Source organism: Ambystoma mexicanum, chromosome 2q (genome assembly GCF_040938575.1).
Source record: "Ambystoma mexicanum isolate Mex_15411 chromosome 2q, UKY_AmexF1_1, whole genome shotgun sequence".
Lineage (NCBI taxonomy): Eukaryota > Metazoa > Chordata > Amphibia > Caudata > Ambystomatidae > Ambystoma > Ambystoma mexicanum.
The window spans coordinates 1,297,882,153-1,297,902,289 of record NC_090924.1 but is presented as its reverse complement, the minus strand read 5'-3'; the positions used below and the strand labels follow the sequence as shown (position 1 = coordinate 1,297,902,289).

The 20,137-nt window shown below is 44.5% G+C and overlaps 1 protein-coding gene across 6 annotated transcripts in view; it reads left to right on the top strand.

The window, feature by feature from the left end:
• Positions 1-20,137, top strand: part of ATP2C1 (ATPase secretory pathway Ca2+ transporting 1) — a 1,883,161-nt gene that overhangs the window by 254,137 nt on the left and 1,608,887 nt on the right. For all 6 annotated transcript variants that reach the window (XM_069648728.1, XM_069648731.1, XM_069648729.1 and 3 more), the window contains one exon: positions 10,262-10,372. In XM_069648728.1, coding sequence (XP_069504829.1) covers positions 10,262-10,372 — 111 coding nt within the window. The remainder of the gene's footprint in view (positions 1-10,261; positions 10,373-20,137) is intronic.

Below are 20,137 nucleotides of genomic sequence, written 5' to 3'. Positions count from 1 at the left end.
CCAATTACGGCGCATTGATCAGATAGATGACTTTTTCCCACATGCCCCTTTGCCCAGCCTGCATTGCCCTACCCGCTCCCACCCTTGCCTTTACACCGACTCCCCACTATCCCTGCAGCGTCAGTTCTTCCAACGTGCGTGGGTCTGAGCTGACACTGCAGGGTCCTTTATCTTTTTTTTAAAGTATTTTTTCAAACAGTCTAGTTCCCCGCTTACCACATTGGTATGCAGAGGAGACCCCTGCATCCCCCGACTCCCAGTACAGCGACCAAGGGGAGCGGGGGACAACCCTGCAACCCCTGCTCCGCTTGGTCGCAGTAATGGGAGTCAGAATTTTTTATAATGCCGACTGCGCAGTAAATGTGCAGTTGGCTTTATAAAGGCACAGTATTTGTATGTTTCCCTTCCTCTACACTCTGCCCTCTTTAGCTAATCCAGAACAGGACTTCAAGACTTGTCCTTGGCCTCAAGCCAATGGACCATATCTCTCCAGCCCTGAAATCTCTCAGCTGGCTCTCGATGGGTGCAAGGATCAAGTTCAAGACCCTCTGCATCGTCCAAAAGGCTTCCTGGGGCCAGGGCCTGCACTACATCCAACTCTCTCTCTCTCTTCCAAAACACCTTCCTTCTCGAGCTCTTCGCTCAGCCACCTCAAACTCTGAGGGTCAGATGATTCTACAGACAGAGAGTGGGGCGAGATCTCTCTCCTCTGCAGGTACCTCCCTCTGGAATGGCCTCCCTGCCTCTTTCAAACTTGAACGGACCACCTGAAGTTCCGGAAGCAGCTCAAGACCATCATCTTCGCCTCTGCTTCCCCTCTCTCTCCTGCTGACCTACCTGTCTGCTGCGCTGACTGGTTGCCTGGCTACCCTCTGAGTCTCCCTGGGTGCCAGGATCCTCCACGACCAGTCGCCCCTGCACTGCCTCTGGGCCTACCGCGCATATAGGGGCTGTAACTGTAACTGTACATTCCTTGGCCTCCTTGCACTTACTCAGAGCTGTGCTGCCCCCCCACCACCATCTTCCCTCTCCCTGGCACTCCCCCCCCCCCCCACCCCCTCTTGCTCCCTCCTTGATGCACTTTACGTTCCGTACTTGCACGATCTGAATGATGCAAGGCCTAGTAAGAGTTTGTTTTGCCCTCCCTCTGTCTTCCCTCCTTTGTCTTGTCACACCTAGAAACACTTGTGTACAGGCGCGTTATAAATGACATATCATATCATTAATCTACCGACTTTTGCTCGTTTGGCATTTGCAATAAAATAATTGAAGTACTAGTGGACTTTATAGGACAAGGGCCCGGGTCTCTTTTCTTGTTTGGGTCTGTGTCTGATACTTTTGACTTTCGTTTACATGCTCTTGTTTGTACATTGTATTCATTGAAAAAAGTTTTGTTTAGGGACAGTTAAGACGATCAGATTTAATGCTGCAAAACCCTTCATTTCAGCTGATGTGGGAAGTGATAATCTGAACTCTGCATCCCCCTGTTGATGACCCTAGGATCTAATTGTTATTATATAGCGCTAAGCCCTAAGCACATACAACATATATATATACAATATCACCCAACCGGAGTTGGTACTCATTTATCAACCCCGGAAGGATGACTGGCTAAGTTGGCCTTGCTGGGCTTCGAACCTGCGACCTGTAGGTCATACACAGATCGCAGCAGTGAGTGCTTAACCCACTGAACTATCTTGCCGGCCTGTAATTTTGTTTGTCATTGTGAATCCGATCTGTTATGCATGTGCTCGAGGACTTTGCAACGAAGGGAGAGGCTGAGTTAAGATGATCATCACTTCCCACATCCGCTGAGTTTTTAAAGGGTTTGTTGCGTTAAATCTGATCATCTGAACTGTCCCTTTACCTATATTTTTCAATGAATTTCAAGAATGTTGTTATACCATAGTTTATTCAAGGGCCACTAGCCATAGCCTTTGGCCCTGCCCACTGTATATTTTAATACACTAGGTTTCTTTCAAGCCCAATCGTCACAGCCTTTGGCCGTTGCACAAATAGGTTTCTTTGGGGCCCAGTGACCAGCGCCACTGGCACATTCCCCCCTGCCTAGTAGATGTGATCACAACAGATGCCCCCCCCCCCCCCGATTTACTTATTTTTCTTCAGTTTCCATTTCACCAATAATCCCCCGATAATGACTGCAGTAATCTCGTGCCAATTACTGCGATAATGCTCAAATTCAAAACTCCTCATGGGGGCTCCCCATGTCCCTCCTTCCTTATCCCTGGTAAACCCCCACCCATCTGAGTTGATGTGTATCTCACTGGCCTCCTCGCATTACTCCCTTTCTCTTTGCTTCGTGTGACACATTTTTGTTTCCTAGCGCATCATGCGTTATTACTGCAGTAATCTTGCGAGTTTCCCTCGATAATGCGAAAACATCCGAACAGTAACTGGCTCCCCAGTCCATCCCCAACTTCACATGATGTCCTGTTTCCACCTCGCCACCTCTAGCCTGAGATTTCAACTTTTTTCCTCCTCCAAATTGCTTTTTTCCCACTTTTTTCATTTTCGCATTCCGGCAGTAATCGCTTGCATCGAGCACAACATAATAGCTGCTTTTCATTTCGGAAAAGTCTCTCTCCACTGCAAAATACCATGGGAGCTATAGTTATATTTGATATTTTAAAAACGGACTGAACGGAATAATCCCCAACCTGTCCCGGAAATTAAGTGAACGCTTTGTGCCCAAGTTCTCTTATTTGGTCTAATTCCCTCCAATGTTTTTTTTTGTTTTTTTTGCACTTCGGCTTGATACAATTAGGTAAAATGAATCTGAGTAGGCAAAACATTTTTTTTTGCTTTCTTAATAACTTAATTTTTTAACAAATCTTTCCATCGCTTTTCAGTCTGGGAAGGGCCCATGACAAACCTTTTTCTTTGGGAAATATCAGCCAAATCCATCATGCGCAACAAACACTTGAAATTCTGCTCATCTGTTCATGATCAGCTTAGCTTGGCGTGCTTCTGTTGATGTCCCCCATAATGCCATTTTGTATGTCATTGTGAATCCCTTCTCTTATAATATGTATGTGCTGATGGGCTTTGCAAAGGAAATGCGCTGAATTAAGCTGGTCATGACTTCCCACATCCACTGAGTCAAGGGTTTTGTTGCGTTAAATCTGCGCGACTTTACTGCACCTTAACTAATCTAAACTCATTTTTTCCAGTTAATTTCAAGCGTTTTTCTATACCATCGTCCACTGTATGCGTTTTCCACAATATCTTTATCTTGGACCCACTAAGGCCGTGGCCACTATGCATGCCATTTGGGCCCACTAGCCTGGCCAGTGAGCACGGCCTTCGGCCATGGCCACTCTACATTTTGCTCCAATAGGTTTCCTAAACCGGCTTTTCGGTGTGGCCACAGCACTAGATTTATTTTGGGCACACTGGGCCATGGGTGGTGGTTATGTCCTTTCGCTGTACATATTTCCCAATCTTTCTTTCTTTTGGACACATTAGGTGGCCACGGCCACTATACATGTCTTTTGGGACAACTAGACAGACAACTTTGGCCCTGTTCGGTGAGCACAGCCTTTGGCTGTGCCCACTGTATCTTTTTAAAACACTACCTTTCTTTCCACTCATTAGACATGGCCTTCGCCCATGACCGTTGGCTGGTCTTCTGCTGTGGCCCCTTTACATGTTGCCCCAATTGCTTTCTTCCGGTCCCACTAGCCATGGTCTTCGGCCGTGGCCACTGTACATATTGGTTTCCTAAACTGGCCCACTAGCCATGGCCTTTGGTGATCCGTAAATGCACACAAATAACCACAGTTAACTGTCAAAATCGCAAACACTCAAACTCTTCCCTGCCCTCTGTGACAAATCACAGAATTCTGTCACTTCTCCCCAGGCTGGGGGGGGTTGGGGTCTTTCCCTGTGAGGCTAGGGAGGTGAGCCTGCTACACAATAACCTCCCTAGGGCTAGATGCAAGCGGGATCCACTCCCTCTGGGAACAAGGACTCTGTTCTAATTAGGGACTCCCTAAATCAGTGGCATCTAATGAAAGAGGACATGAAGATCAGATTAAAATCTGTTATTGTCAACCAAACGCCTTCATAAGGTCTATGTAGAAACATCTACATAATACTGGGATAAAGAAAACCAATAGAGGAATACAGAATGTAAGTCAGACAGAGAAGGAGGACTTGGACGCTTTGCCCGAGAAACCCCACAGCAGTATCATAAATATGAGCGTCGTAGACTTGAAGAATTTATTTTTATTTTATTCATTTATCAAGCACGCAGCAGTCCAAGAGCAGCGTGGCGCTGTTACAGGAGTCTTGGGCATATGATACAAGGCATCTATACACAGTTATTGTTGGCATGAGATAGCAGTACATATTGGTCTTATTTGAACAGCCATGTTTTGAGTGCTTTGCAGATGGCTCCATGGGAGGGTTCAGCTCTGAGCGATGGGGGCAGTTCCAATGTTTGGCCGCCATAAAAGGGAAGCTAGCTCCACCTGATTTGGTGCGTGTGAATTTCGGTATCCATAATCTGTCGGTGTATGGTGCTCTGGTGGGCATGGAGGAGTGGGATCTACTTATTTTCGGGGATAGATATGGCGGGGCTGAGTTAGCGAGGCACTTGTGAGTAATGGCTAGTGTTTTAAACAGGACCCTTTCTCTGATGGGTAGCCAGTGGGCTACTCTTCTTGCCGTCGTGATGTGTTCCCTTTTAGGGATGCTGAGAGCTGCCCGGAGTGAATCATTTTGAATGACTTGGAGTTTTTTAAAGTTTTTAGAGAAGGTGCCAGCTAATAGGGCATTGCAGCAATCTAGCCTAGAGCCTATGACGGCTCTGGCTATGGTGACCCAACTTGCTGTGGAGAGGAACGGTTTAACTGCATTCAGTAGTTTGGTGGAGTATGCTGCAGTTGAGGCAATGGCGCTGACTTGTCGAGACATGGAGAAGGTGGCATCTAGGTGTACTCCTAGGGTCTTGATAGCGGGAGAGACCGAGATTTGTAGGTTCTCGATTTAGGAATGTGGAGTATTGGTTGGTGAGTTTATTTTCTTTTTGAATTTTTATTTTTTTATTTTTTTTAACTGTCGCTGGAGGTCCTTTTAGCAGGATTTCGCTCTTGTCCCCGTTGAGACACAGGCCGTTTGCCTCCATCCAAGTCTGGATGAAGGAGTAGGATGTGTTGAGTGCTTTGGCGTCTTCTTTAAATATGCCTGTTGGGGGGGAGAAAGACTTGTGTCATCCGTGTAGTTGGTATAAGTTATATCGCTGGAGTCTAGGATATTAAAGAGTGGTCTGGTGAAGATGTTGTATAATGTGGGAGAGATGCAGGAGCCCTGTGGGACTCCGCATAGAATGGGTGCAGTGTAGCACTTACATTTTCAGCAAATACTCTCATGTTTCTACCATCTAGGAATGAGGCGATCCAGGTTGTCGCCTCATGCGAGAAGTGGGCCAATGTGGTAAGGTGGTAGCAAAGTATGTTGATGTCCACTAGGTTGAAGGAGGCAGATAAATCGCAAAGGAGGAGCAGGGCATGTTTGCCATTGTCCTGAATTTCGTCCATCTGATTTATGTAGATCTAGTAGCGCCGACTCTGTGCCATGGCCGGGTCAGAATCCTGCTTGACGTAGGCCTAGTATGGGTTTCATTTTCTAGGAAGTGTTGCATCTGAAGGTAGGCTGCTATGTCAAGGATTCTTTTAGGAGAAAAGGGATTGTCGTGATAGGTCTGTAGTTGTTTGGGGCCGAGGGGTCTAGAGTTTTTATTTTTTTGAAGTTGGTGTACCCAGACTTCTATGAGACATGATGGGACAAGTCCAGAGGCAAAGGAGGCGTTGATGAAGGGGGCTAGGATGTCAGCACATTTCTTAATGATTGTGGCGGGCATACATCACCTTTGCATTTCGAGGGTTTGAGATTTTTTTAGAACGGAGAGCACTTTGGTAACCCGGGGTGCTAATGGCATTAGTTACCTGTTCATGGGCTGTACCGGGTGGGGCGGACGGCGAACTTCCCGGTGCCCTTGTTAAACGCCTTCACTTTAACTCTGGCTGCCGGGCCTTTACCCCCCTGGAACGGGTTACTAACGCTATATTAAATATACCTTATCATTCTTAAAAAAGGATATTGCAAGTCGCATCTCTGTGACCTTGTAAAGGAACTCTGCTTTCAGTCCCGTTTATAATATATAGTTTAAAATTGCACCATGTTTGCCCTCTTGTTCTTTCTGTGACTCTATTTGGTTGGTATTCAAAACTTCCACTTAATTGCCCAAGTACCTGTTGGAGCGCCCCATGGTCACCATTATCAAATGGCCAACTCACTGGTATCTTCTGGAGTCTCAGACTCCTGGTTTACTGTAATGACAAGTTTTGCTTCGTGTATGACGTCTGCAGTTTCAGACCCCCTTTCAGGACCTCTGCTGGCTTTGTGGTCCCTCGCTGATGCGGTTGCTGCTCTCTAGCTTAGCAGCATCGTGGAAAACCTGTCTGCGGTTGCCGACACCTTTGCTTCCCTTCACTGGAGTCCGTTAACATCTGTCTGGTCTCCCGCCACTCCAGTACGTTGGGGTGACAAATGGCAGTTCGGGAGCACCGCTCTCCTTCAGTCTGGTGAACTCCTACATGTTTGCCTCGTTTCTCAGCTCTGCTTCCTGCTCTGTACACTCTGCAGCCCTATCTGGTTTCTCCTTCACTTTCTGCTTCTCGTTCCCCTATCCGCAGTTGTTTAAATGTACTTGCCAGTTGAATGAATGGACAACAACTAGACTGCACATTACTATTGGCATTATTGTTCATCTTCATTGACTCTTTACCCCTCTTCTTCGTCCGAGTGCTTGCTTTCTGGGAATTAAAGTCCAAAGGATTACCATAGTGTTTTAAATTCTGTTGCACATTCTTATCTTCATAATACTTAACCTCAACAATAGATGTCAAAGGATTTTTAAAGCGGTTAGATACATGTGAAGGATGAATAAAGTTCTGCTTAAGATATTTGACAGCAGAAGGTTTTGAGACCTTAAAAAGGGTTATGAATAATGGCAGCAGGCCATTAGAAACTCTGGGATTAGGGTTTCTTCACTGTCAAGGGGAAGAATACAGAGCCTCCCCTGTCAGCCATCACCTTGCCCCGGCAGCCATCTCCCCCCATGTGATCCACCCTCAGAATACCACCTCCAGGTTCCGGATCAGGTAGCGGCTGCCTTCTCCTGGCCACATGGGAGGAGACTTTGGGTTTGGTATCAGTGATTACTCTGCAGGCTTAATCACAACACCCTACCACTGGACTGCTGACCAGGACTGGACTGATTACTCCCGATCTCTAACCCAGTCTCATGGATCAGGATCATCCCAGTAGACATTGTTATCTGCAACGAAGTAATGAGAGCGGCTAACGCACTCTGAGAGACGGAGGCACCAATGTCGAGGACATAAAAGACCGAGAAAGAGAAATATTGTATACAAAGCTAAGAGAGGTGCATCCCTGGGGACTTACGTGGAAGAGGAAAAAATTCAGCGACAGTCTAAAAGCAGGCGGCTCTAGCTTCCCGGTCCTAGCCGCCAAACAATGGAACGCTATACCGCTGAACCTTAGCAGAACCTTCTTTCTGGACCTTCAGAGCAAAAGCGAAGTCCTGGCTAGCCAACAAGAACTCCACCTCTGTCTGACAAACTAATTAATACACTCTTATCCTATGTCTGCCTCCCGACCACCATGTAACCCGATCAACTGCACTTACTGTTATTATCTTGTATGTCTATATTCTGGTATAACCTCCTCTGTCTCTGGTGCCCAGTTACCTCAGGGTTCGGCGCGCGGTACAAATAAATAAAGAAATGAAACTAAACTAAAACCAAGACATACCAGTTTACTGGCAGGCTAGCCCTGTTTAAAACTCCCTGTGGTCAGTAATACAGGTAAAATTCCAAATGTGCTATACTTATTTCTGGTGCTACTAGTTTCTAATCAAATCCTTGAGAGAACTATTGTAGTAACAGTCTTTTTGCCCTTTTGTCTTTCAATTGGGCAAATCAAGAAAACCTGTTTAGAGTGTTGAATCTACTGTTTAATTCAGTGCTCCCCTGCTGTTTCAGTACCTAGTATACGAGATGCACACCAACACGACTTGTCGAAGCTTGCTTTGGCGTTAATTATAACAGTAAATAAATCGTTCTAGTGCTGCACATTCAATCCATCTTATGTTCTGTGGTAGATCAGATTCAGGCGACTGACAATGTGGCATTCTGGGTGAACATTTTATTTTTTTTAGATCACAAAAAATCTATACTGTCCCTAACTCCTGTTCTGTAAAGAACACCATAGAAGGGTGCTTCCCAGGATGTCCATTACAAATAAAGTCCCTTCTCCAGAATCTTATGCTTGCCTGTTTTCTGTCTCTATCTCTATAAAAGAAACCCATACATTCAACAAAGATGGACGTGAGCAAATGACTGGTGATTGGCTTCTGATCCCCATCCTTGTGTGCCTATCTCAATAAGGGCTCCCTTCCCCCATATACAGTCTGAGCTGGTAGCCTAAATAGCTCTCCAAGCTTCTCTTGTCGATACTGTTCAATTTCAGTCAAATGTCTATTGTATTTGGTCTATGGTGGAAATGTCTGGCCCATGTCTCACCACTATGACTGTTCTCCTAGTAGTCTTTCTCTCAATAAAGATCCTGGCATTCTCTCACTAGACCATTGTGTATAGTCTCTCACCCCACCTTGGGATTTCGTTTCCCTTACCCCGGGTTGAGGTTTCAGGAATCTCTTCCTCCCCCCCCCCCCACCTTGGCTTCTGGTCTCACCCCTGCCTCTCCTCCCTTCAACCGGTTCGCTGGGGCCACCTTTTCCTTGGGCGGTGCTCCTAAGGGAGAATCAGGGAGATTGGCTGCCACAGCACCACCTCTTCTGTTCACTTCAGGTGTAGGTGTCGCTGCTCAGGCAGAGCTGGCCCTCTCCTCCCTCTGGCTCCCTGCGGAACCCTGATGCTGGCAGCCTGGTACACCGGTTCTCTGCTTCTCGACAGCGGGTGCTCTACGTTGCTCCTCCGGACAGGGCACTTCCGGCACAAGCTCAGCAGCGCTTCCCTTCGCTGTGCCTTGCATACACTCTTACTCTTCCTGCCACAACTCTCAGGAGGAGGTGTTCACCCTTCCCTAGATTAACGGGTTTCTTTCTCCATTGCTCCTATGTGCATGTTTTTTTAATCTCTAACTCTATTAGGGGTGGGCCGTTCCAGTGTGCCCTCATTCTAGGCGAGTCCTGCACACACAGAGGGTCAGACCATACTAGCCAGTCTTGCAGGAAGCTTTAAGTCCTTGCACAATTTGTCCCATGTAGCCAACACAAATATTGGGATCTTGAGAATAGGGAGGATCATTGATATCTCTATCAAGGAATCAACTATTTGAGAGGGCTGCGGCCCTAACGGGTGTTGGGCTTAGCCAGCCCACCTCCCTATTCCCAAAGGGGGTGGCTCACCCATCGCGAGTGGAGACGAATACCCTTGATTCGTCACAGTTGGCACATTTGTTCTTGTACTTGGACATGACATTCCAAATCAAACCAAGTATTTAGGGCCTCTGTACATGCTATTTTGAAATGTAAATCATGCTGTCTGTGCTTGAAGAAGTTGTCCATCTTCCTCTTTTAGGAGGCTGCTATTCTCCCAGGCCCAATGTGGCTCATGTCCTTCTGAAACCTAATGCCAGTAGGCAAACATTCAAGTTGCAAGCTACTAGCCAGACATACAAAAAACCACTTGCCCCCTCAGTGATATACATACACACAGCACATCATTTCTTGCTCGCCAAATATCACTTGTGCGAGTGCACATTTTGCACCCTGATTTTAAGAAGCTGTTATTCACATGGATGTCTCCTACTATATAACGAGCACGCCTGTCCCTTCTTTAAAAAAGCTATGTCCCACTGTATTGTTGTCTGGTAAAAACTGGTTTGTTTAATTAAATTTGAAACACATCAATGCCAGTCTCCTATTTTGCAGCTTGTGTTTAAATTTCTTAATGGGTTGATTGGCTGGTGCCACAATCCATTCTTAACAAGCTCCCCTTTTGGGAGTTTCACTTGGGACTAACTAAACGCTCTAGATGAAGGGCTTTACATGCAAAGTTCTTTGTCTTGCATCTTTGTTCGGTGCTTGAGTCACTAACCTGATTTCATCGGCAGCTTTTTTTTCAAATATAACTTTTTTCTGGCACCTATTTTCTGTAGTATAATATGTTGTTTCTTTTCATCTGTTCAGGTGTCCAGATTTCGACACATACCAAATGGTGCGAATGAGACAATGATTCCGGTATTGCAGTCTAAAAAAGCATCTGAAATACCAGTTAGCGAAGTGGTGAGCATTCTTCAGGTAAGCAATGGATAATATAATGTTCCTAATTCTTGGTTAACGATTGTCAAATGTACTGTACTCTTAATTGTTGCCTTTTCTTTATTTTTACATATGTCCATTTTTTTATTAAGTGTTTTATTTCTACTTGGGATTCCTAGCCCATCACTAAAATAATTCATTTTAACATGTTACTTTGCTATTTATTTTGATGGATTTGATGGGAAGATTTTGGAGTTCCAAAAACTCCAAGCAGTCACTTTCCTCAAAGGCCTGAATACCAGGGATGCTCCTACAGCCCAAAGGCAACTTGCAGACCTTCAGACCATTTCCTGTGGCCCTGTTATGCTTACCTCTATACTGGCTCTACTGCGATCCAGGCCCATCTGCAGTGAATGGAGCTCGCAAGAGGAAGATTTCCAGAGTTCAGCACTTGCTGAACCTTTGAAGTGCATTTATTTTATCTTCAACTTCAGGATGAAGGTAAAGCGTTGTCAAAAAAGAAATTAAAAAAATGCCATACACCAGGAGTGATAAGGGGAAGCAGCTAAAAGGATTTTTCAAAAAGAGTCCCTGGAAAAAAACACTTACAAATTAAATAAGTGTGATAAAAGCCGTGTGATTTGGCTTTTGAATTCAATAATTATGTGTTGACGACAAGGTTTTATTTTAAATATGAAACCTTACTTGTACAGTTACTGTGATCATATAGAAGCACAGCCTCCCACTGCCTGAGTAATGCCATATAGAGCTTGAAATGCATCCTATGCATGGTCTAATCTTTCAGTGAAATGTTCTGTTGCTGCCAGTATATGCCAAGTGTAGCCTGAAACCCCATTAATGCCAGTATTGTCACCATATGTAAGGTTAAAAAATTATATGCAGAGTTTTGTAAAGTGATACACATGGATGCATGGTAACTGGATTGTAATAAAATGCAAATAGATCCTTTCAATATATATATCCGTTATTGGAACAATTGTAGTTAAAATGTAAGATATATTAAGACCATTTTATGAAAGGTTATTTGACGAAAAATGTTATTTATCCATCTCATCTTTGATCTGTAACTGGCCCAAGGTTTTCTGAAATGCAGTTTGGTACAGTGTCTGTTTCTCACGATTATGCCTGGTAATACCGCTCCCAAACCTCGACTGTTTGCATCCTTTCATGTGTTACCAATCTTGCTGTATATGCTTTAAAATACACCATTAAGCACTAGTTTTAACCAAATTTTATTGGGGGATGTGAGGTGTCAGAAATGGGAGGCAGGCAATTTTGCGAAGGTTTTTCAAACGTAGCCATCTTTATTAAATTAAAAGGTTGGATAAATGCCTCACTATCTCTAAACCGATGAGGATTACCCTACCTAAAATAAACTAAAGGAAACACTCTAACACATATCTGTCCCTCACACTTATACATACAATAACTCAATGAAGTAAAATATATGGCAGTTCAAAAGAAACAATTGAATTCATAATATGACAATAGTCTATCCTTATAATCTGGGTGAATTCCCTTTCCCCAGATTCAAGCAGAATTCTGCTCCACAGTCCCAAAAGAAACAAGGAGATCCTGGTTTGTAACATAATTCCAACACAGTTCTTTGTTACTAAACTTGACAACAAAATGTTCCAGCACTCCAGTGATTCAACAATTCACATAAAGAATATTTTCTTAGTTCGTCAATAGCAACAATAATTGTCTTTGTCAGGATGTTTGCCACAACTGAATATTTCGGAAGAAATATACCTCCTCTACAGCAGTTATATACAGTTCTTTCTTCGGCAACATACATTCTTAGTCAGCACCACTTCATCAACTTCTACCTGGTTTACTCCCATGCCAGGCCTCCTACTTCAAAAGTTTGCCATTTCGGGTATACTCCCCTACACAAACAGCGATTCACAAACCGCAAGTGCTTCTGTGGTTTGGATCAACTTATAACGGCTTTACAACAGCATCAAACTTTTAGCAACTCTTCAGGGAAAACTAGATTCACCTAGGTGCTCTTTAATACTCGTCTGCAGATTATGCTCTTCCCCTTCAGAATTACCTCTTGCAGAAGGGCAGCGTCCTTGCCACTCGTTTTCTTACTGCATAAGTAGCCAAATACTGACAAGGATAGGATTTTATTCAGTTTTTTCCTTGGCTTGGGCAATGTGGTTTTATACCAGCTTTTGTTATGTACTTTCTCAAAATATGGGCAACAAGCTTCACAACCATTGGACCTTTCATTAATTCCCTTCTGCCTTTGGCAATATCTGTTGGATTTGATTTGCCTTGATTTAGGTTTCTCTTGGCTTGGGCAATGGTTAGATCTATTAGCTTTTAATAATATTGCTCCATCGGGTTGCTGGGTTCTCAACAAACTTACAAGCTTAATGTTAGTCATTTGGTTACAATAAATGTTGCTTTTGCAACTTTTTAATAGTTTGGTATTCAAAATGACTTTTAGTATCACTTTCACTCATACGCATGTGTTTGCTACTTGATAAACGCCTGCCTTCAGCATTTGAGCGTTCTCGAAGCGATCCAGGGTCACTATCAGCTGGTGTAAGAGGTGCGCGTCCGATCCTCTTGTTGCTCGCCGGTGTCCTGCTTCATTGGCTCCTTGCGACCCGGCAAACAGCTACTCCTTGTCCGCCGTCGCCTGCGCCACTTGTAAAAGAAGGCTCCTTTGCTAAGGTGGTGTTCGTCAGCCACCCGAGACGGACTCTTGGGAAGGAACGCTTCCCTCTCTTTTGCTTCCAGCTGCGCAGACACAGCACTTAAGACTTCTGGAGGCACAGGCCCTCTCAGGACCGGGTATTGTTTTTCTGCCCGACGGTGGTCCCGGCGCCTTCTCCCTCCTCCAGTTCCTGCGTCGGCCACATATGCGTATCACACTGCTCTTTCTACTCGATAATGGCCTGCACCTGAGGAGGCCTTTTAAGACTCTCAGTATCCCTTGGTGTGGGTCATTTCTGGCAATCTGACCACTCCTGCAGTATTGTTCCTCGTTAGACCTTTTCTTCGTCCCAGTACTTGGGGGAATTATGGGACTTGAAGTTCCTAATGGCAAAGTTTGTTTTTCTAGGGTTTCGCGGAAAGTTGAACACGGGAGATTCCATTCCTCCTGACCTACTCCCCCCACCCCCCTCATGTGATCCTCCAGCAGAACACCAACCCCAGGGTTGGGTTCAGGAAAGCGTCTGCTTTTCCCTGGCAACATGAGAAGGGTCCCAGTCCAGTTTTTCTAGGGGAATCATTGCGAAGTCCTCCTAGGGAGGCCTGCCAAACCACGCCTCATGGGATGTGGTGGTTACACAAATGCGGTTTATTTTGTATTCCACTATGTTGATTATATAGGACTGGAGGTGTATGTTCCCTCCATCTTTTCCTTTGAATATCACTGGCAATAAATAACACTGTGTGTTACGAGACCGGCAATAAATAACACTGTGTGTTACGAGATGTCTTCGAATGCCTACAATTTTCCCTCCCCCAGGAGGCAGAGGTACACTTTATTTGTTATTTATAATGCACCTAAACAGCAAATGGTGTTTGAAGGCTTGTAAAAGCTCCCCTGATGTATTTAAAATGTGTTTACCTACACAATGCTCCCCTTTATTTTTATTGTTGCTGTTCCACTCCCCGTCACCTCTCCCACCCACTCCAGAAAAACAGGAGGGGAGGGGTTGGCTCTACAGCTCCAGTGCATCTCGGCGCACACGATCTAGCTGCCCAAAAGCCAGAGCTTGGCTACTGTATGAAAAAATAAAGGACTCATAGGGCTAATGTGGTGAAAGCACAGATGTGTCTGTATATGGGGTGCATTCCATCCAGGGGATGCTCATCCAAGGGGGAAACTGGGCAACTAAACCACACGTTTTAATGTGTTTACTGAATGCATGAAGGTTGTTTATGCTGCTCACATCAGACTCGTTCAATGTTGATGGTGCATCTAGCTGCAGCTCCTTGAATTTGTGAAGCCTCGTGCTATTTCAAGCACTGCTTAAGATATTTAGGAACTTTCAGTGTACTTGTCTTAGCAAAGGTGTGATAAGCGCATGTTTGGGAGTATTGGTTACGTAATAGCTGCAGACAAAAGATGATAGTCAGTGGTACATTATAATAGTCGATCTTCACGCTGTTCAGATATTTGCTGTCATTTGCTCTTTTCACCAAGTGGCCAATCTGGATAGGTATCCAGTCATTGCATCGAATACAAAGCATTTAATGGCAAAAGCATCGAAAAAAAAGCATTAAAAAAAGCATTGAATGCATTTTTTTCAAAGGTAAAGGTTTTATTTTAATTGTAATGGTTTTAAGGGGTACAAAAACGGGGGATGGCGGCCCCTCCATGAAAAATGAAAAAAAGAAAATACATTTTCTGCTTTTTTTTTAGATGCGAAGGCATTCAAAGCTTTGGCATTCGATGCAATCACTATAAACCTCTGGATATAACACTCCCTGGTATTCAAATGCACCCCACAATTCTAGGACAAGAAACGGGCTGCATCAATGCAAAGGTGGTCACCTAGCTTTATGCTGGGGAAGTCCACAATGAAATCTCAGTACAAGTCAATAGCTGATATACAGAAATACAGTTAAGCGGCCTATGACATAATACACCGTGCACACATGTAGTCACATCGTATATCCAGTAAATATACTTATAACATTTGTAATCCTAAATAATACAATGCCACCTCTAAGCAGTAGCCTGAATTCTTTGACAATCTTGGCACTTATCGGTCAGTGTATTAAGACTCTCTTCAGTTAACATGAAACTAGTTTGTCATAGCTGATTCAAACTTTTTTTCCTCCAATATGAAAAACACGTATTGGTATCAGAGAAAAATTGCATCAAAAACGGACATTTATGTAAATGCATTTAAATGAATTACCCAGTCTCCCTTTGTGCGAATGTGGGGTTGTGATTTTCTAGCATATGCATGAAAAAAAATGATGGGTTGCATTCGGATCTATAGTCATGTGCATAGGAAAAATGTGCTATCAATTTAGAACACACAGCGCCGATTTATCTACTCTCTGTATCCTCGCTAGATTCTGATTTTCTGAAAGGATAGAACTATGCTCCTAATCTCCCATTGTTTGTCGCCATCTTTGAAAGTTTACCCCACTATATTCCAGAGAGAAGTTCGGATTCCAGTGAAGTGTTGCTCCTGGGGAGTCCCAGTACTTGCTTTAATGACATCCCAACCTCTGCATGGTCCATCCATGCCCATTTTGTTTAAGTAGTTGGACTTGACCACTCATAGATTATTCTCAGTTGGGCCCCATTTAGTAAGCTCCAAAGTCAGGGAAGTGTATGACCTCCCCCCTGGCACTCCCTACCTTGCTAGCTTTGAGGTGAGCATTGGTGATGCAGGTTTGTTCCCTCGCCAGACATATGCCAAGCACATGTCAAGCACAGTTTTAGTAAATTAATGAAAAAGGGCTTGGGTAGAGGCCATTTAACATGGGTGAAATCTGTATGTCCAAGTTCTTGATCCTCTTTGCAGTCGTTTGGAACTGGGATATTTCTTAAAGAACTTGCATTTGCTTTTGTGTTAAGTTTAACATTTCAGATTTGTTAGTTGACCTTCAAACCCAGTCACTGTGGAGAATCGTGCTTGGTGATATTGATTTATTTTGGGGGTCACTTAGTGGTATTATTATGTTGTCTGCAAATAATCGTGTGCTCTAAACCTGCACATGGAATTCCCTTCATCTTGTTTTTGTTCCAGACTACGTTGTCTAGCTGCAGCAGTGTTGCGCTGTTCCTCTATTTTGACCTGCTGTGCAGCACACTGCATCTAACCCCTTGCCCATTCCAGTACAACAGAACACATCACAGCCGGTGTGGTGGTGGTCTGTGTGTACCACACAGCTCTGCCAGTGCACCTTACTACCTAGATGGCACACAGGCTCTGAAGAAGTTTTGAAAATGCACTTCAAAACTGACCTGGTGTCACACGTATACATACGTCACAGACATGCACAAGTCATAACCCAGCAAAGAGATCCTAGACTAACCAAGCCAGCCTGTCCCCTCCCTTTTCTTCAGGCGCAGGCTGGGAACATACCTTCATGTTCACCTCCTCGTCATTTAATTACGAGACCATTTTACACATTAGCTACCTCGGAATTGCATCATCCGGCGGTTGTCTTTTCCTTATTTTCCAGGGTAGCCTCCAACTTTCCAACACTGAAAGCACATGAGCACTGTCAATGTCGTAGGGCCTTTCAGCGCTACCCAGCACCGAAGGGGAGGAGACTGCCAACTCCTCCTCCCTCTCCACCCACAAGACTGGCTCAGTATGAAGTAGGAGCTTCCCCTGTTCCTAAGCAGGGCGCATTACAGTGCACAGCTTAGGAACACACATTTTACATAGGAACTTTTAAAACAATATTTTGTATATATATGGCATTATGGCCCCTCTTCATTAAATCATAACATTTTTGAGTGAACTACACCTTTAAGTAAATAATTCTCCCGCCTGGAGAGAAAAGGAGCAGTGCAGCCTCTGCTGCAGCACTAATGGAATCTGGGAAGCGGCACGCTGCCGGATTAGACAGGAGAAAGTCCCGCCTGGGGGGGCCCATATCTTGTGGTCCAGAGCCCTTGCCACCAGTGTCTCGCCTCTGCCTGCCCCACCATCAGGACTGCCGCCGATGTGGCTCCCAGTGTTGGGTGCGGCTTTACCGTGTATCAAATGTGCTCTAAACTCTCCCCGGCTTGAACTCATAAAGTGCATCACCGGCGTGTGTTTGGCCGAGTGAACTATGATGCGTTTTTGAAGCTGTGATCCCGCATGTTCTAGATGATTAAAATGGGGATAGTAAAAAGTTGGGATCCTACGTGTACAGCATGCTTAAAGATCCTACATGTACAACAGCTATTCATTAGCAGCCAGCAGAAGATGGGACACCTGTGGTATTCCCTAAAAGCACACACAGACCCAAGGCCAAGAACATAGAGACTTCTCAGCTAATCGTGTAAGGAATGTGAGGGATGGTAATTTCTGTAATGAATAGACAGTTCTTGGGCATTTTTCCTCTAGTACCAGTCTGGCTTGTATGTTGTCCTGGCTTTATTTGGATGATAATAAAACTGAGCTTTGCCTTGCACTTTGTCTACCTCATCATTGAGTGTGGTTTGAATCAATTTCAGTATCACTGGCATACCGGAGACGGTTGGGCCCCAATTAACAGGTGTCAGCTGAGGAAGGTTCCCTAAGCGTCATCGGAAGTGTCGGGGAATGTCCCTGCTGTGTCCTTCCATGGCTGCAGAGGCGACCTGTGAAGAACGAGAACATGCGCAATAGAGAAGGGCCGACGGGAGCACCCTTGGAGAAAGTCCTGTCCAGTCCCCGTAGGCCGCCCCATAGGGTGTGGAGAATCGTAGGCTGATGGGCGAGACCCGGCGCCGAAGACTCTCAGTAGATTCAGCGATGCAAGTGTGCCATTGGCACGGCAAAACGGGGAGAGGGTATTTTTGCATATTGTGGGAATTGTGATGAGAACGGTTGGAAAAGACTTTGTAGTAAACCCTGTCATGGGGTACAAATGTAAAGAGACTGAAGTTGAAAAGACAGCTGTATTGTATTTTATTGTGTAGTGCTTGCTGGCGCCAGCCTCATGTTGTAAAGATAGCGAACTAAGTCCTTGTAGAAGTTGATTTTTGTGTATTCGTGGAGGGCGAAAAGTGGTGTTGTGGACCAAAGGGTGTGGTCTGGTGTGGGAGCTTTGCATAGCTTTATTCGGTACTAAACCATAAAAGCATTTCAAAGTCACATTCTTTACAACGTACATAAAATAAACTATTACTTGTTTACAATACATGTGAAATTTTAGAATAAAAAGGACTTGGACTGGCACACACAGATTACACTCGGACACTGAAATATATGAGCTGTATTAATGTTTTCAATATTTTAATATTTGAGTAATATTTCACCCTACATACCCCGGCTATGTGTACGGATTTTGTGATAAAATAAACCGAATTCATATCTGATGTGTTCTTGCAAATGTTCACAGCCAAATCTGTTATTCTAATGTCCTTCAGTCGGAATACTGGCAGTAAATAACACTTTCTCAGCCTTGAATAACCAGGACAAATGAGTAAAAAGTGTTTGTTTCCTCTGAGTTGCCACATACAGCTCTTCTCTAGTATGTTTGGCCACTGACTGTTGTACGTAATTGTATACATAAGCTTAGGGCGTGTGCTGGTGCTTCATAATCCTAATACAATTCAAGTCCCTCTAGCTGTTTCATCATTATTTAGGAGGCACCTGTCTTCAGCACAGGCACTTTTCATCTGGTTTATTGATCGCTTTGTCACTCTTAATTTTAAACTGGGCTTTTGAGCTTAGTTTTGGGTCCTCTGGTTTTTCCGAACAAGTCCCCATATCCAAATTCGCAAAGCCTCTACTAACAAATCGAAGCCAAAGTGCTAGATCCCAGAGTATTTATTTTAGGCAAATTAGCGATTCTCTGTATTTCACCCGGTTCAGGTTTACTCCAAAGCCTAATCCAGTAAAGCAGTGATTTAGTGGCAATAACTTACTTTATAGGCTTAAGGCAGCATTCCCAGCACAATCTTGCCATTGGAGCTCCCTTCTGTTGTATTAGCAAGTTCTGCAAGAAGCTGTTATCCGTCACACTTAGCTCAGTTGAGGGGCAATGACGCCACAATTCTGCACCATACAAGGCCGCCACCCTGCCTTGTACTTGATAAAGTTTTATTGCAGGTGAAATTTCACCCCTTCCGAGCCTGTTGTATAAACAGATGCCACATTTTTCCTGGGTTGCTGTGGCATGGCAAGATGCACTGGCCATGTTAAACCCTCTGAGAATCTGATCCCCCAGATAATCATAGTAGCACACTTGTTCTTACACATAATCATCTATCGTCCCCTTCAATTTAATTTTCTTATGGCACTTTCTACTAAAGACTAGCACTTTTTGTTTTCTCTAGGTTCAGTGACATTGACAATTCTTGACATTTCTCCATAAAAATGGTTAAGTTGTTACAGCCCTATCGGGGTTATAGATAATAATACGGCATCATCAGCATAGAAGAGTGCTGGGAATCTGTCACAGCCAAGTCTGGGTGGGTCGAGACGGGCCACCAGCAACTCCTCTATGATGACATTTATATACAGACACAACAGGAGGGGGGCCAAAACGCACCCCTGGTGGACCCCCCTCTCCACAGCACAATGTGGGAGCAGCATGATGGGCTGCTCGGTCTATGATGATGTTTTGGGGCATCTTTGAAGGGCAGTGAGGTGGCGCTGCTCGAAGGTAGTGGCGTTTTGTGGTGCTGCTCAGAAGGATTGGGTGATGCAGGAGGCGTGGCCTCAGAGAAAGACACAATGTATTACACTGGTGGAAAAGCATTGTTGAGTATTGGTAAGTTGTGTGTTAAAGTATTAAAATGGGGGATACCCCAATAATGCATGTATGTAAGGTATTACCCAGTAAAAGGACAACAGGTTCATGGCCTGGCCAAAAGAAGGCACTCATTCGAGGACAGTACTGCAACATATGTGAACATACTTTATTCCGCACATATGGGAAAACAGTTACAGAACATGTTAGGTATACTTGAATTATGGAAAATGGATTCAGAAGACATGGTAGAACCAAATGCAAAGGAGTGGCTGCTTAATCAGCATGACAAAGGGTGCATGGCACACACTGCTCATCCTCAGCCCCACAGTGAAGAAGAGTCTTTGATTACTCAGGGATTATACCCCTTACACCTATTAAAAGCCCAGTGCTGCT